The 16,989-nt window shown below is 38.8% G+C and overlaps 1 protein-coding gene across 6 annotated transcripts in view; it reads right to left on the bottom strand.

Moving 5' to 3' along the window:
* SBF2 (SET binding factor 2) overlaps positions 1-16,989 on the bottom strand; it is a 199,015-nt gene that overhangs the window by 163,423 nt on the left and 18,603 nt on the right. For 4 of the 6 annotated variants that reach the window (XM_068148006.1, XM_068148008.1, XM_068148009.1 and 1 more), the window contains exon 2: positions 1,347-1,435. In XM_068148006.1, coding sequence (XP_068004107.1) covers positions 1,347-1,435 — 89 coding nt within the window. The remainder of the gene's footprint in view (positions 1-1,346; positions 1,436-16,989) is intronic. The other 2 variants (XM_068148007.1, XM_068148011.1) reach the window with 1 other exon arrangement.

Raw genomic sequence — 16,989 nt, 5'->3', positions numbered from 1 at the left:
ATCAAGCACATGCTGGCTAGGCACGCATTAAGTAGAGAATTACCAGCTAGAGCAAACAGCAGTTGCTATACAGAGTGGTATAATGTTGTAACAGTAGTAGGAACGCTTCAGAGAAAGCGGGAGCTTCCATGGTTTCAGCAGAGCACTACATTGCCAAATGTATTATTATGCAACTGTACCACAAGCACTGTAACCATCCGTCACGTGCATGAGAAGTACTGCTTACACCAGTAATTAATGTATGACATCCCCCGAAACAGAAGGTTTAGGTTTGACTATGAAGAAATGAAAACCACACTGTTGAAGAAAACGAGCAACCAGTCGCGTACACCAGCAGAGCGAGTAACTTCAAACTGCTACACCACAGAGCAGCCATAAACACCAAGATCCCCTCCCCGCTCCTGAACTGGAAAAGACAGCACATGGCTAACGGCATGTCATAAAAAAGCAAGTGAGCCAAGCACTGGTTGAAAGGTATCACGCTGGTAAAAGGTTTCTATGTTTGCTGTATCTGTGTAATAAATTCAGTGAAGAGAGTCAGTGTGCTTGTCTCTGCAGCTGATTCTGTCACATAGTACAAAGCTTTGTATTGCAACATTTCCTACAGGTCTCCTTCTATAGCTCACCCTGTCCCAGAAGTTCATAAGTTCACAGCAGTTAAGTTTCACTCTAACTTCTCAGAAACCTAATTTACAGAGTACAACCAGAGCATTTCACTTCTTTGCAGGATTTTTAGTGCCATGTGTTTAATGAATCTGTGATTCAGATGAGCAAGATCTAACTTTCCATTGCATTTCACAATATGAGACCAAGAAAGGGAAAGAAGCAGCACTTAGTGAATTTTCAGAGGGCATTTGGGACAGATCACTGTACACCAGCCTTGTTCCATGTGCTGTTTTTGTGCACACCCATTATGCCATCTGTCCATGACAAAGTGCTGGGTAAAGACTGATCATTTTAACCAAGCCACTTGATTGGGATATGATTTTTTTATTTTATTTTAATCTACAATATACAAACACATATTTATATATATTTGAGTATGAGAACGAAAAACCATCTTCCTGCTAAAGGATGCTTCTAAAAACACAGTCAATAATGACTTTATTGACACAAGTATCTATTTTAAATTCAGTGAATATAATACAAAAGTATCTGAGGCAGACTTTTCTGTTTGCTAGAAATATCCCATTAGTGCTACAGAACAGACTAAATTATTATTATCAATGCTATTATCTATCCCCTCTACTCATAATTTCTACCCATCCCCTGTCAGCTTAGATAATACTGATAATTGCATGAGGGCAGATGCCTCTTCCAACCATATGAATAAGGAGCAAACTTACCAACTCTATTCCCTGTGGAAAAGGAGTATCGTCCCAGTCCTTCTGAGGAAATCTTTGTATTATTTTTCCCAAGCCTTCTGTTGGACCTGCTAAAAAAATAAAATTGCATTACTTAAAGGCAAACTCATGGAATTTAAGTTGTGCTAAATTTGATACTATTTTCAGAATATACCCATTATTCAGAAATGTTTGGCCACAAGAGGCAGAACGGGCTCCTCAAATGTGTCTTACGTGTCTAGCAACACCAGGAGTCACTACATGAAACCAAGCTGCAAGCTGCATTCAGCCTATGCCTGTCATGAATGCTTTCAAAACGACAGATGATTACCAGTAATTCTCTCTCTACAAACAACATTAAAAACTAACATAATGAATAATGTTGTATTTTAAAAATTAAATCCAAGCATTTGTCAACAAATAGTCTTCAAAAAGGAGTCTACATTTTAAAAATACCGGTTATTTATCTAGGAACTATCAAACTAGTTCCATGCTAGTATTTCTAGTTGGTTTCCACGGACAAGTCATCAGTGATTTTCTACACAGAAAGGTACACAGAAAACCTGTATGTTTCTGGTAACTTTGCTGACAAAATTGTCTTTTTCTTTTATCCACACAGTGCTACAGGTAGGAAACCCTTCAGATTATTATTTTCTTACATAAATTCTCTGTTTTATCTTACAAATACGCTGATTTCTGACAGCAACTGCCTTAACATGGCCAAGCATTTCACACACACAAAGGCCTAACATGCCATACATAGTAAACAAAAGGAAAAAAGTTTCTGTGATAACTGTCAGTCTTCACTTGACCAATTTCTGCCTCTTTCCTAGTATTTAACATGGAGTTGTCGCCTTCCAGTATCTGAAGGGGGCCTACAGGAAGGCTGGGGAAGGACTTCTCAGGATATCAGGTAGTGATAGGAGTAGGGGGAATGGAATGAAGCTGGAGGTGGGGAGATTCAGGCTGGATGTGAGGAGGAGGTTCTTCACCATGAGAGTGGTGAAACCCTGGAATGGGTTGTCCAGGGAGGTGGTCGAGGCCCCGTCCCTGGGGGTGTTTAAGAGCAGGCTGGATGAGGCTCTGTCCAGCCTGATCTAGTGTGGGGTGTCCCTGCCCATGGCAGGGGGGTTGGAACTAGATGATCCTTGTGGTCCCTTCCAACCCTGAATGAAACTATGAAACTATGAGTTCCAGCATAAGCAGAGAAAACACATGTTTCAATCCATGGGTTGAGACAAGATGCCAAAACTCCTTTTCTTTCCTCTACTTCAAAGAAAAGGAAAAAGCAGCAGAGCTAACAGTGACCTCCTCTTCTTTAAGACAGTACCCAGCCCAGCGATCAGTAGTTACATTTAGACCAAGCAGAGCACACACAGCTCATGACTACTTTATTTACATTCACTCAACCAGTAAATGGATCATAGGAGAAAAAGGGTAGATAAGGAGGCGATTTGCTATCACTGAGAGCATAGATAAAAACTTTACTTAAAACAAGAACAGATATCTAGGAACACAGCTTTCATTAAACTATACATAAGCTTCCTAGATGGCAAAGTTGAAATTCGCAACCACTAAAAATATCTTTTAATAGTTTTCATCATCTATGCCGACCCATCACATTCCATTGGATCACCCTTTCTCTGAAGTCATATTACAAAACTAAGATTAAACATTGTAATTTTAAAATATTTTCTTGTGAAATTATTGCAGCATTATAAAAGAGTACAACACACTGCATTAGTAGTAGCAGTCCGTACGTGTTGCTTCCTCTGCAGACACAAGCGGCAGCAGTGAATACATTATTTCCTGGCTTCACCATCGGTCTGGCAGTGGCTCAAGTCTGCTAGTGTAAAGCAATTCATAAACCAATGTCATGGTGAGGCAAAAAAAAAAAAAGCAGCTTCCTTTTCTGCTTATTTAGTTTGATTTTGCTTCCATCTTAAAATGCACAATGAATTTGACAAGGTGTTTAGGTAGAACAGGTCTAACAATTTACTCTGAAGTATTTTCTGCAGTTTATATATTTTTTGTTGTACTATGAATTTTCTCTTCAAAATACTTTAGGAACAGATATTCTTGGTACAATGGGTGTATAAACACAGAGTAAACTTAGCCCAAGACAACACATACTGACTATGATTCCCAAGCATGCTAAAACTGCTATCAGAGTGGGTTAGTTGAGATATAAGTAGCAGTAAGAGATCTATAATCAGCAAATTAAAAGCCAAAAGAGACACCATATTTAGAAAGAAGCTGCAAAGGTGCTGAGAAAGCAGAGTTAGGATGTGCCAGAGACCAAGTAACAAATACAGACATGGCTACAGCTGCAGTTTTTGTGAGGAAAGAGAGCTTCATATCTATCAGACTAAGAATTGAATAGTGAGCAGTCACCAGTTTCACTGGCTTAAGCACAAGTGCTGCCTCATGTACTCTCCTACACAGCCTCTTCTCCTGAGCTTTCCCTTACCTTCCCTCAACTATTTCAGCTCAAGTTTCTTCAAAAATCAGAGTGCTTCACCATTCCCTCCCTAAACAGGTCTCTGAAGAGCAGGCACATACCTTCCCTCCATTCATCCTTTCCTTTGTTGACCTCCAGTCCCTATGCCCTTCCTCTATGTGAAAAAAACAACAGCTACTTTTTCAACTAGATACAGCAGGAATTTGTATGTATTTTGGTGCTAGCAGGCAATAAACAGCCTTTAGCCTTCTTTGCTCCCCTCCTACCCTTCAGGTTTGGTATCCCACTTGGAGAAATCATCTCTCCTCTCATTCCTTTATGCAGTCACCTACTCAATAGCCTCTATCTACTATTCACTGTGCAAGGGCTGTTCCTGCACTGAGTCGGTATCAGAACTTCTGCCCTTGTAATGACTCAGGTGACCATGTTATGTGCTTTCTATTAGTCACATTTTTGTCAAATCTCTTCTTCCTCTCATTGATCTAGCACTGGTAGCTGTAACTGGCACTGGGTAGTTCCTAACTTCCACTCATGCTACTTGCCCCCTGCTCCCAAAACTCAGAAATTTATGCCCAGCATTCCCAACTATTCCATCCTAGAAGCCACTATCGGGAAACCACTCTTGAAGCACTTTATATCTACCTCTAGTTCAAGTGCAACTGGTTGGCTATCCAAGCTTTTTTTAAAAAGTTAGAAAAGGATCCTTTTCAGAAAAGCTCACAGAAGTCTCAAAAACATTCCAGATGTTAAACAGTCAAAGCCAAGGCCCTCAGCAGTTAAGATGAATCTTCAAAAAAATGTCTACTTAAATATAAAGGTCAAAGTTGGGCAAAAAAGAGCTTATGGAAGGATGCATGAAGGATACATCACAGACATACAACACTGTAAAGGGGAAAAAAAATAAAAATCAAGTGATTAGATCTGTATCCAAGATATGCACACAAAAAAAGCATGGTTAATCCTTCCACAGAAAAGTCCTGTGATAGAGATTTACAGATCTACTTATAATGCACAAAATCTAACTATTTCACATGGTTTCTTGAACAGTATCAGATGGGAAACAATCTTTCCATTCAAATAGAATTTTATTTATTTTGGGGTAGAATTGGCAACAGGGTGGGCATGGGATGTGAGGGAGTTTTTAATACTCCAGTCACTAAACTGCAAATTGCATTTTTAATGAAAAGTACACACCCAGAAACACTGGGAGTGGGGGAGGGGGGGGACAGAAATCACCATTCTACAGGCATTGAGAACCTGGTTTTGCCACAAGAAGCGGTTTCCTTTGATTGGAAGTGTACACCACACAAATTTACATTTCATCCTTATACAGAAGCAAAAGGATAGAAAAGGTCTCTCCTATAGAATCTACTCTTCACAAATACAAAGTAATTTGCTTAATGCTGCCACACAAGATTAAAATATTCACAAGAGAAGTAGCTGCACTCCCATTTAATAATAAAACCAATTCAATACACTATACTCACCACATTTCTCCAATAACTTACAGTGCAATTATGCCAACAGTGAATGAGCAGTTTTCCAATCCAACTAGCAGTTAAATAACAGTAAAAGCATACTAAGTCCCTAAAATGGTGATGTGAGGTGAGGGTGTGTTGATGCTATCTACCTTCGCTGACATTCATGAAGTCATCATCCTTCAGCAGAACAGTTATGTCTGAAGACATTGGATTATTCAAGTGATGGCTGCAAGTCAATACCCCAGTGCCTTTATAGTCTCAATTGTTTTAGCTCAACAGGCAGAAACCAAACAAACAAACAAAAAAAATCACATACTGGGTTCCAGCAACAGCAATAAGTGGTTTCAACGTATGCCACTGAGAACTACTGACAGCTTTCCAAAATTATCAAGGCCACACACCAAATACTAACCCCTAGTTAAATCAGGTTCCATTCACATCTTTATTCTTTAAGAATTTTTCAGACACAGAGGCTGTTTGGTATTTATTCTGATAAAGTATTTGAAATTTAATCAATAATGCAAAATTCTGGTTCATGTAAAGGAATCTATCAAAACCTCTATTAATGAGCAAATAGGAAAAATTGAACAGAGAGAAAGGGAGAGAACACTGACATGCTTGATTTCGTCCTTACAGTAATGTCTGCACCTTCAGAAAGCATTTAAATGTGTCCAGTGGTCTCCCATTACTATTTTGTATAATGGGTACAGTTATCCTAGTCTACATGAACTGAAGCTCACTCATCAGATAGGCTTCAGAAATACACACAGTGACATTGAGACAGACTGCCATTTCCTATTCCATTAGGCTGCACAGTTCACTAGGGTAACTAGAGCAGAGGATACCTTAGTAGTTTTTACCCCACTCAGGTATCTTCTGCTTTCACTGTAACAGCCTTTGTCCATTTTTCCCCTGATATAACCATGAAGAGAGTAACATCTTCCCACGATTAAATTTTAGATCCTGACCATGTTCCCTCCACTCTGCATTTATCCTTTCCAAAGTCTTCTTCCAAGCCCTTTTATTAATTCTTATTGCTAAAAAGACATTCCTTCAATATCCAACTCAAATTCCCATTAAATCAGCCTAATTAACCAACTGTGACACCATATTAAAAACACACATACTGAACAGCCAATGAACACCAGAACTTCCTTCCTGTTGGTGTCTGTCAGTATCTGCTTTACAGATGCCAGATCCACAAAGATTCCAGAGGTTTTGTTCTTCGTTCCACTCCACTAGGTTATTCCAGTGTTAATGAGTTCAGATAGGCACAGACAAGAAGAATCTTTGTACCATCATTAAAAATTTCAGCCCCAAAAATGCTGAACAAACAGTCTATAACTTAAGCTGTTGAGGAAAAGGCAGCTTTTCTCCCCAGCTAACCTCTTCTGCCCTCTTTTCCCATCGCTTTCTTTAAACAATACAAATAAGCAACATATTAAAATTCTGGCATAATTTGCTGGTTCCTGAACCCTAGTCCCCTAAACTCCCTTCTTATATAAATCTTTCCCCATGAGAGGTCACATGCCATCTCTCACTTGCCCTTGACATTCCAGAAGTGAGCTGTTAATGCAACTTACATTCCAAATTAATGAGAACTGTGATAAACTCTGTCTTTTCACTTACAAACCCCTGATAAAAATACATTTGAGCTCTAAGGATTGTTAATCACACATGCAAAGCTTTGAATATAAGCACTTCAGTGATCAGTTACGAAAGATCCCACTTTCAGGTCTGCACCCATCACATTATGCCTCAGAGAATGAACATCAGCAATTATGCCATATGAAATACTTCAAAACCATTATAGATCATAATTGTAAAGTGGATAAATCAAGTATTCAGAAGTACAAGTTTACAAATTCAGTTAGAAGCCTATTGTCAGTGTGAAAGATACACACAGCCGCAGGTGGCAGAGTACAGCATCACTTACCCTTCTTTTCAGTACACTACCTAGTGCTAAAGATGCCATTAAAATCTGCTGTGAATTAAAATCCTTCTCAGATCCAGGTTCTTCATTTGAAACAGAAGTTTTAAGCTACTGAAAATTCTTGTCACTTTTTAGGAGTTTTGGAAAAGATCTTTATACTTCCATCCAGACAACTCACGTTCCATCTTATGCCTTCATTTGTAAAAGGGAATAGAAATCTTGTATGCCAGAAGACAGAAAATACCTCAAAAGATATCCCCACTTTAACTCAGCTCCAATGCAGAAGCCAGAGCTGCAATCTCTGTGAACAAGAAGCCAATGGAGAACTAACATTAAATACCTAGGAAAAAATATATATCATTTCTTTGATAGCCCTAAAACACATGGTACAAAGTTCTGAAGATACCTGTTAACACCCATTACAGCATATCACAAGCCATGGACACTTTCAAGTCTGAAGTAGTCTGGACATCAGCATTTACATGAAAAGCATTTAACTTTGATGTATTCTAGAGAAAGACTTTATTGCAGCCTCATGGCCACAAAAGGTTAAACAAAATGCTAGTACTTGAAGGAATATGGAGTGAAGACAGGCTTCCCACAATGACCACAGACACTATTTGTACAACTGGCAGAATTCATAGTCAGTTCATCTTAATCAAGTCAAGGAAAGGCATGCAACAATCTTGGGAATTTGAACGACAGACGTTCTGGAGGCTTGCCGTATTATCAGGGACACAGCGAATAATAGGATAAAATGATCCTCAGGGCCTTTTCTTTGTAAACAGGAACAAAATGTGCAATTTATGAAAGAAAAGTAGTATTTCAATCTTCCTCCAGATATACTGGCATGGCTAGTCAGGACTACCTGAAATACCTGGAAGGTACAAATCCCTGAATGGCTCAGTATTTATTTGATTTTTCAGAGCCATTAACCCATCTTATACGCAGGGTAAGGAAGCACGGAGAAAGCAATCTGTGCATCTATTGGAGCATAAGAAATAGGCTCCAGCAATACCACCCAAATCTTAGATAAGCATTCACTTCATCACCCTTCCCACCCCTGTAATTGATACTCTCTGATGTAGGTCAACTATGACCTTCATTATTCCTGGGTATCAGAAATCATTCTTATGCTATGTAAATAAAGGAAGAAAAGAAGTTTCTCTCTCATATTGTAACTAAGTTAAAGCAGTGAGGAGGCATGTGGCATTCCACTAAACCAGCAGGTGTTTCTGCTGAATGAAACCTAGCAATTGCTGCTCAGAAAAATGTCTAAAATAGGTTTGAAAAGCCTGGAGAAAACTCACATTTAAGGATGTGCTTAATCCACTGATGTTGTATCAATGCAAAACAAAGTGAAAACATAAAAATATCATAAGAAGGAAAGCAATGGCAGAATAAAAGGAAGAAGGGTGAATCAGTGAGGATGTTATAATCATCACCATCAGCTGGATCCATTTTTACCTACTGCAATGGTATCCCTTCAGTACGGCTCAGAATTAGGCACAACAGCACTGGCTGACAGTGCCACAACGGTTTGGTGACTCAGGACTCTGTCTGATTCTAACCCCACTGAAGAGCCATATTCCAAATGTTACCAAGTCAGTATCATACCTGAAAAAACGGCAGTCATGTAAAGTGCTGTCTCATTTTGAAAGCCATGCTTAAGACCAAAACCTTAGCCACCAGTGGCAATGACCTCACTGACATTGTTGAAATGTGAGTTCTGTTAAAAAAAATATTTCTTTTTGCTGCTGTCACACCTACTGTTTTACCTGGAGAAGTTAGTGATGCAATTAACCTGTGTTGATTGGCTGTAACAGATGGACCTCAGAATGCTTCCTGACAAACAGATATTTGGGACACAATACACTTCTGGACATATATTTTTGCTGGGTGGACAGCAGCATGAGTTTGCAAAAGTCTTAAAAGGAAGTAACGGACTAGAGAAAGCAACAGTGAATGTCAAAGCATTTTCAAGTTACTCCCTCTCCAACACTTGGCATAATATTCAAGAAACTAGACAAAAACCTGAGGGGCTGGCAAGGAGAAAGTTTCCTGCTCGTGGACAATTCCTCTTCTTGTTTGCAAGCAAATCACTTTTGCCAACTTCTGAATAGGAAGGGAAGATTGATCTTTAAAATAAACATTCTATGCTAAAGAGACATTCTTTTGAACACAGCAAACTGAACAACACTTCCCATATGTCTTGGAAAAATTTTATTTATTTTCAAGGAAGGTATAAAAATTAAGATGACAAAGCTGTATTCAGCTTTGTACTCTGTATCAATGTCTTAGTGCTTCCCAGATTGCTCACACACATACACAAAAAAATAAAACCCGCACCCAAAACACACTGTACAAAACTAGCTTGAGTAAATACTTCCCTTTTACCTTTTTTTATTTTTTACTTTTTGGTTGGTTGGCTTTTTAACCAACTGTGGATTGCAAGGTTAGAATAAGTAAATACATTTACAGTCCAGAGCTGTAAGTAGCTGTCTGTAATCTGATTTTGCTGAGTATAAAGAAGAGCTATTCATACTCTAAAATCCAGCAAAGAAACAACTTCACAAAAGGGCATTCTACATTAACTCTTAAATAAGCCTGCTCAACTGCTGAAAGTTTTTTCTAAATCACTTTACAGGGATATAACAGATAAGGAATAATGCATCTCCTGCAGTTCTTCTGTATCAGTGTGCATTTACAGTATTCCTCAATACTAAGACCCAGACAGGTCTAAATGCAGTAACTAAAACATACCAAATTACATTGAAAAGCTTGTCCTACTTTTTAAGAAGACTTCTTATAAAAATGGTGACTCAAAAGAGCATTCCAAAATGAAAGATAAAGATGCTGCCAAAAAGTGGCGCCAATACAAAGCCAATGGGTTTCTCAGAATGCATGTAAAATCACTTATTTTCCCTCTTAAAGAGATTCCATCCAACTACCACTAAGAGCAACATAAGAACTTTTTTTTTGCTCCAAAAACTAGAATGGTTTGTGCAGCATCATTTAAGACCTACTGTCAGAATTTCAAGCAAATATTCAGCTTGCATGAGGAATTTTTTCCCTACCACAGTCTTTGAAAAAGATAAAATTAGATTACCAGTGTGAATTATCACCTGAAAATTTTGCTGATGAGGAGAACTGTCACCATACGAGACCAAATGTGCCTTCTCAAGTGTTGACTTGTTTCAAAGGCACCAGGGAGTCGGATATATCTAATTAGCAGGGAATGCAATGTTGCAAAAGAGTAAGCAAAACACTTCCCAGAGCTGGCTGATAACTCTAGTTCAATGTAGAGCTCACCAACATACAGACACATGATAAGTGAGCAGACAGCACTTTTTTTTTTTGAGACAGAAATAAGATTCTGCAAAAACTTTCCATCCCATGACATTGAGCAAATAAAGCATTAGAACATAGTTCTAGCTGTACCAACTTCATACACTTCAAGTAAAAGGTTTGGAAGCCATATTTAGTGAAAGTTTAATCAGACACTTGGTTTTGTCCTTTTAAACTGAATACATTCTACCCTTCCTTAATTTTTCATACACTTTCTGAAGTAAAAGGACCTGTGTAAAGAACAGAGGAGCTGTAAGAAAAGAAATATGCAATCAGAAGTTTACATACTGAGGTAAATGCCCATAGCATTTCAAGTTATTTTTGTGCATGTTTTTTAAATATCTTGAAAGCCCAATATTTTGTAGCTATTTGTAACATACAAAAAGCTAATAATTGTAAAAATCAACAAAACATACAAAACTGCTTTACAGCCAAGTCATTTATCATTTCTTAGATATCTATTTTGACATAAATTACCTGAAAGATTACTCACACATCCAAAAATGCTGGCTCTTGCTACAGTTAAGTTATATTAACTAATCTCCTTGAAGATCAGTTTGCTAATGAGACAGACCTGAAAAATCTGGGGTTTAATATCTTTACTGGTTTGATGCAAATAAACTAAGTTTATTATAGCAACAGATAATCAAAGAGCTTCCTCCTAACTCTTCTACCAGGTAGAAAGGTGCTATCTGAGTTACCCAACACAATCATTCTCTTTTTGGTAAACACACTGCACTTCAGTATTCTACATCCACATGAAGATGGCAGTTGGAACATGGTATTACCGTCCTTAAGGGGAGTCAAGAGAAGAAATGCAAGAGCATGTTGTCTTAAATGCAGAAAATGTACAGATTTCATATACAGTGCTTAAGATAATCATAAATATGGAGGAACTACAAGCTAACACCCTTCAGCTTGTATTTTACCCAGATTAGGCTGCTCTTACAGACTTTAACAGGTGCGTGCCATCCTGTTAGTTAAAATGCAGCAGTGCAGGCATACACGAAGCCACCCAAGAGTGATTACTGTCTTTTGTTGAAGAATCAGGTCAGCTTCAGGAACTGCTACTTTATAAAGTAGCTTGTGTACCATCTACTCCTACAGTTTCTGAAAGTTTTATTTCAGAATCTTATCATGACAGTTGCTGTGTTCATTAAACTGCTTCCTTAGTGTGATATAAAATGCAACTCTGAACTTCAGTGCAGAAAATTGGACATAATGCAGCAGTGGCCAGTGATGTGAGAACGTGTCTAGCGTGAAGCTACAGTTACCATGGGTGACTCACAGAGAGGAAAGCTAATGGCCCATCTCCCCTTTTTTCCCTCCGCTACACAATATATCATTATACTGGATCATAACATCTAAAGATAGATAGTTTAGTTCACAAAGATTTTGCCTAGTAATTTCTCTTCAGCCTAACAGCTATACTCAAAGAACATTTTTTTGGATCACATGGCAGAACACAATGCTTCAACTTTTAAAATGGTTTCCATCATGACACTTCTAACACTTTCAATAAAGGAGGTCACTATCTTTGATTACCATGGTGACAGATGATCTGTCAAAACAGGGATATTCCCATTGTATACTTGGTTAAAAATTAATTGCTCAAAACCACAACTAGCAAAGCTGTAGACAAAACACTCATATGGCTATTTTATGTCCAAGTGAAATGTCTCCACCAAAGGGTCTAAGTTCCTGTGTCACCACATAAATTCTTACAGAAGCCATTTTTCTTAAGTAGTACTACTGTGACAAGAACAAATTCTTACTACAACCTCTTCTCAGCTGTGGCCTACTAACAGACATTCTTTAAACTTTAATAATTAATTCTCTTTGGTTCTGTTGTATTCTTATGAAGTCCATGTATAGAACATTTCCTTAATATAACAGTGAGAAGAATTCAATGGTATGAAAAGCACTGAACGGTGATTCTCCATGAGCATTCTTAATTATACAGTAGTTTTGAGGAAAACATCAGACAAAAACCCACTCCTATATGCTTAAAAAGCCCTGCTGGGGCATAAATTAAATGATCTAACTCACAGAAAGGCTTACAGTTCACTCACTTGAAACAGATAAAGGCCAGTTACAGGGATCAAAACTCAACAGGAAACTCCACAGATGGAAAAGAGCTGCAGGAAGTTTACTGACCAAGAACAGGAGTCTGAGCAATGTGGTACTTGGGGAATGCTGAATACCTTGGCACCTGAGACTGGAGAATATATAATGCAGAATAAGAAATGCATTTTCAGTCTTGAAAAGTAAGATGCATATACACATGTGAAAGCCCACAAGGTAAGCAAGGCCTTAAATTTGCTCTATCCTTTTGCACACAAGAAAACCCAAACTTGCAAAAGATCCAAATATCTTTTTTTCTCACCTATATAAAAATAAATGGATTATCAGTGACATACCTTGTGCTACAATGGAATCCAAAAAAAAACCACCCATAAATATGGGCAGACACCCTGATGTAATTCAGAACATACGCAAGAAACTCTGGCTGCAAGTTCATTTAAGGAGAAGAGCTTCCAGTAGAAAGAAAAGCAGAGAGATACCCCACTTTCAACATCATAATTAGAATAGCATGTTTGCTGCTTCTGTTTTAGAAGCAAGACACCTCAAACTTGTGCATCAGAGTTTGAAGCTCCACATGGGTGAACTGCTGGCAGGTGATTTTTTTTATGTACCTTTCCAAAAACATTACTCTGCACCACATTACCTGTCAGTCTAGTAATAGGCAGTGAGGTTGCCCACCGTATCTTAAGCTTCCACTCATTTTGAAGAGTCCAGAGCCCCACAGCACAGATGTAAAATTTCTTTTCTATCCAAGACCATAGTCCTTGCACAATATGAAGATTCAGGGAAGTACAAGTGCTGAACAGTACTATCACAGCAAATTCGAGCAATGTTGACCCAACTCAAAGGAATGCTTGACAGAACTCCTCAGAACAATTCCAGATACTTGAAGTCATCTGAGGTAACATTTGTGCAATGATTCACGTAAGATAAGTAGGTCATGTGTCTTAGGAGGAAGACATACATACTTGGCTAAGCACTAAATCAGTAATGGCAGAACCAAACTTAAAGACCTCTCCTCACTAAGGATTCACAGGTAACTGCAGTTACTCTAGAACTTGCACTGGTACAGTGTTGTGTTTTTGCATAACAGCTAACTCCACAGATCAGTATCACCCAAGTTTCTTTTAATGACTCCTGAAGAAATGTCCTGAAGACAACTTGGAGCAAGAAGTAATTCTGTCTGCTTTCAGTAAGCAGGAAGTCAAAGAAGAACAGCCTGTACACTTCAAGAAAGCAGTGGGAAATAATCTGACAGCCCAAATGCACTGAGGCAAAGCAAACAAACGCCTTTCAGCCTTGTGCTTGCTTTTGAACCGGGAAGGCTTAGCTAAGAAGAAGGATTAAACCAAGTATTCCTAAAAACCTGGTGTTCTCCATTTGCCCTGTGCACAGTGCAATGACAGAATTTGGAGACCCTGAGTACACTGGGTCCAGATGCAAGACAGTTTTTATTCCCTCTTTTTTCCTTCCCCCTTCAGTTACTGAACAGTCTTTAGCTCAAACCACAATTTTTTTTCCTCACATTTGGTCTTCTGATGCTCTCCTTCATCCTGCTGTGGGGGAATGTGCAAATAAATAGGTGAAGGCTTAGCCACTGGCCAGGGTGGACCCACCGCACAGAGGACTCAAGCATTTAATCGTTATTTCCTTAACAGCAAGTTTAATCACTGAAGTTATTTTATTCTTTCCCAAGAAGAAATTAATGGTTCCAACAGAGATTGTCTTTTGGAAATGTTCTGAGGTACTACTTCCATGAATATGAGGAATTTTCACTGGAATTGGAAAATTGAAACTGCTTTACACTACTGTTGTCTGTGACAGCATATAGTAACCAATATACATTGTCTGAATGCCTGAACTGTATTTATTTAGAATAAACCAAACCAGGTTGGAAGAGACCTTCAAGATCATCGCATCCAACCCATCAACCAATCCAACCCACCCAAACAGCTAACCCATGGCACCAAGTACCCCATCAAGTCTCCTCCTGAACACTTCCAATGATGGTGACTCCACCACCTCCTTGGGCAGCCCATTCCAATGGGCAATCACTCTTTCTGTATAGAACTCCTTCCTAACATCCAACCTGAACCTCCCCTGGCACAGCCTGAGACTGTGTCCTCTTGTTCTGGTACTGGCTGCCTGGGAGACGAGACCATCATCCGCCTGTCTACAACCTCCCTTCAGGTAGTTGTAGAGAGTGATAAGGTCACCCCTGAGTCTCCTCTTCTCCAGGCTAAGCAATCCCAGCTCCCTCAGTCTTTCCTCATAGGGCTTGTGTTCCAAACCCCTCATCAACTTCATTGCCCTTCTCTGGACTCTGTAGCCACAGAAAGTGTGGATCTTATGGATGCAAATCTAGAACTCACAGATAAGAAGAACAACTGCTACTGTGATAATTCTGTCATTGTCTCATTTCCCTGGCACAAGTCTTCAAGATATGGGGTCTTGGAGACAAAGCATTTCAAGCATGTATTAACTTTGTCTTCCTGAATTTTACCTAAAGGCCTGATGTTGAATAGCTTGAGGCAATCTTCTCAAAGTGGTCTTGCTTAGACAGCAGTATTCAATGAGTTTATTGACAAAAACTTGCCTGGGACTACAGATGGTACAGACTTCAGGTAATATTAACTTGTGATAACTACATGCCCTCAGATTCAAGGAGACATTCAGTGCCTTTTCAAGAAGGTAAATCTCCCCATGTAAAGATTATGGTTATTTTGTTTTTCATAAAAGAAGATTGGTAGAGCATCTTAACAGTTCCATCTCTGTGGTAATAGTGACACAACAAATGTGGAGTACAAGACAGTTCTCGAGTTGCAAAATAATTCGGAAAGCCAGAATGTCTTGGAAAAGAACAAATATAGAACAACTTCTTTCTGCCACTCTGAAAACAACTCACAGCTATGGAACACTCCATCTCCCCAAGGAAGGGTTGTGCCAGATGCATTCCAGCTCATGCAGCCATGTGTTTTCTCATTCTCCACGCATGAAGCATGAATGTTCCATCCACAGAGTCTGTACAAGGGAAATATTCCCTCAAGTTTTCAAGTGTTAAGTGGTGTATTCATGTGGGCCACAAATTCTGTAGTACTGTAAATTAAAAATGCATAATAGAAGAAATATTGTTAAAGGGCTCACCAAACCTTTCTTCTGTTCATGTTAAAAATCTCTAGAAAAAGTCTGTCAACAGTACCCCCTGGAATACAGGGGTGGGGGGAAAAAGTTCAAGCAGGGGTAACTGTTCTGTACTCGTGTTCCCTGTTCCTTTTGTTCTCGGTTTTGAACCCTGCAAGAATTTCAATAGTGGAACAGAACCAGATGTATCAGAGCAGGTTGTTTCATTCTGGAACATTCAGGCAAAAATCTGCTCTACATGACTAAACCTTAAATATTTCATTTGGGAGAGCTGCCTACCTATCAGTAATAAGCTGCAATCACTTGGAAAGAACACTTTAAAACAAAAACTAAATTAAAAAATACAACAGCAAAATAAATGAGGGAAAACCTTAGTCTAGGAAAGAAAATGAAACCAGCACTCCAACCTTACCCCCCAAAAGAATACTGCATCTGAAGTTCCAAAAGAAAATCACTGAACAGGAGTTCAACTGTGGAAAGGCTATCCTAGAATTATTCCAGAAATAAGCATCACCTGTATATAAGGATCAGTGGCTTAGGCTAAAATTGTCATTGTATTAAGCACTGCTACTTAAAACATGCTGGGGGGGAGGAATCAAGAGTGATAAAAAATAATTGCTTTTGCATATAACCTAGATGAACATACTGCAAATGGTGAAGAACAGTGGCACACCAGATTCCTTACTGTTTAAACTATGCTATCTACAAACACATACATACAAAACTATCATGTTCCAATCTTAGCTAGTAGCTGTGACCCTAGGATGCCCTCTCTAATTTGTATGTCATTTATGAGTGTCTAAAGGTATATGTCAATAATAATTGTAATTAACTAGATTCAGCTTATACCACAATCACAACACTCAATAGAGATGTTAGGTATTCAGGATCACAGACATTAGAGTTTATTCGTCTGTTTTTATTCAGCTATCACGAAGCTTCACTATAGATCCTTAATTAGAAGTGGCACTTTTAGTTTTAAAATGCACAAATCAAAACAAGAGCAAACCACTACAGCATTGTTTCCCAGATTCCAGACCTCAAAGGTTATCGCTCAGGACCCCCTGGGGGATATAGGCACCACCGTCTTTAACATGCAACCTTCAAATGAAAGTCCTATGCTGTTATCCAGGCCCTGCCACTACACACAAAAAGATATTAAAGTGCAAAACCCCTACAAACTTTGAAGTCCTGTGG

The sequence above is a fragment of the Melanerpes formicivorus genome, unplaced genomic scaffold, assembly GCF_026170545.1.
Source record: "Melanerpes formicivorus ecotype bairdi unplaced genomic scaffold, bMelFor1.0.p_v2 SCAF_16, whole genome shotgun sequence".
Lineage (NCBI taxonomy): Eukaryota > Metazoa > Chordata > Aves > Piciformes > Picidae > Melanerpes > Melanerpes formicivorus.
This window is presented reverse-complemented; position numbering and strand designations above follow the sequence as displayed.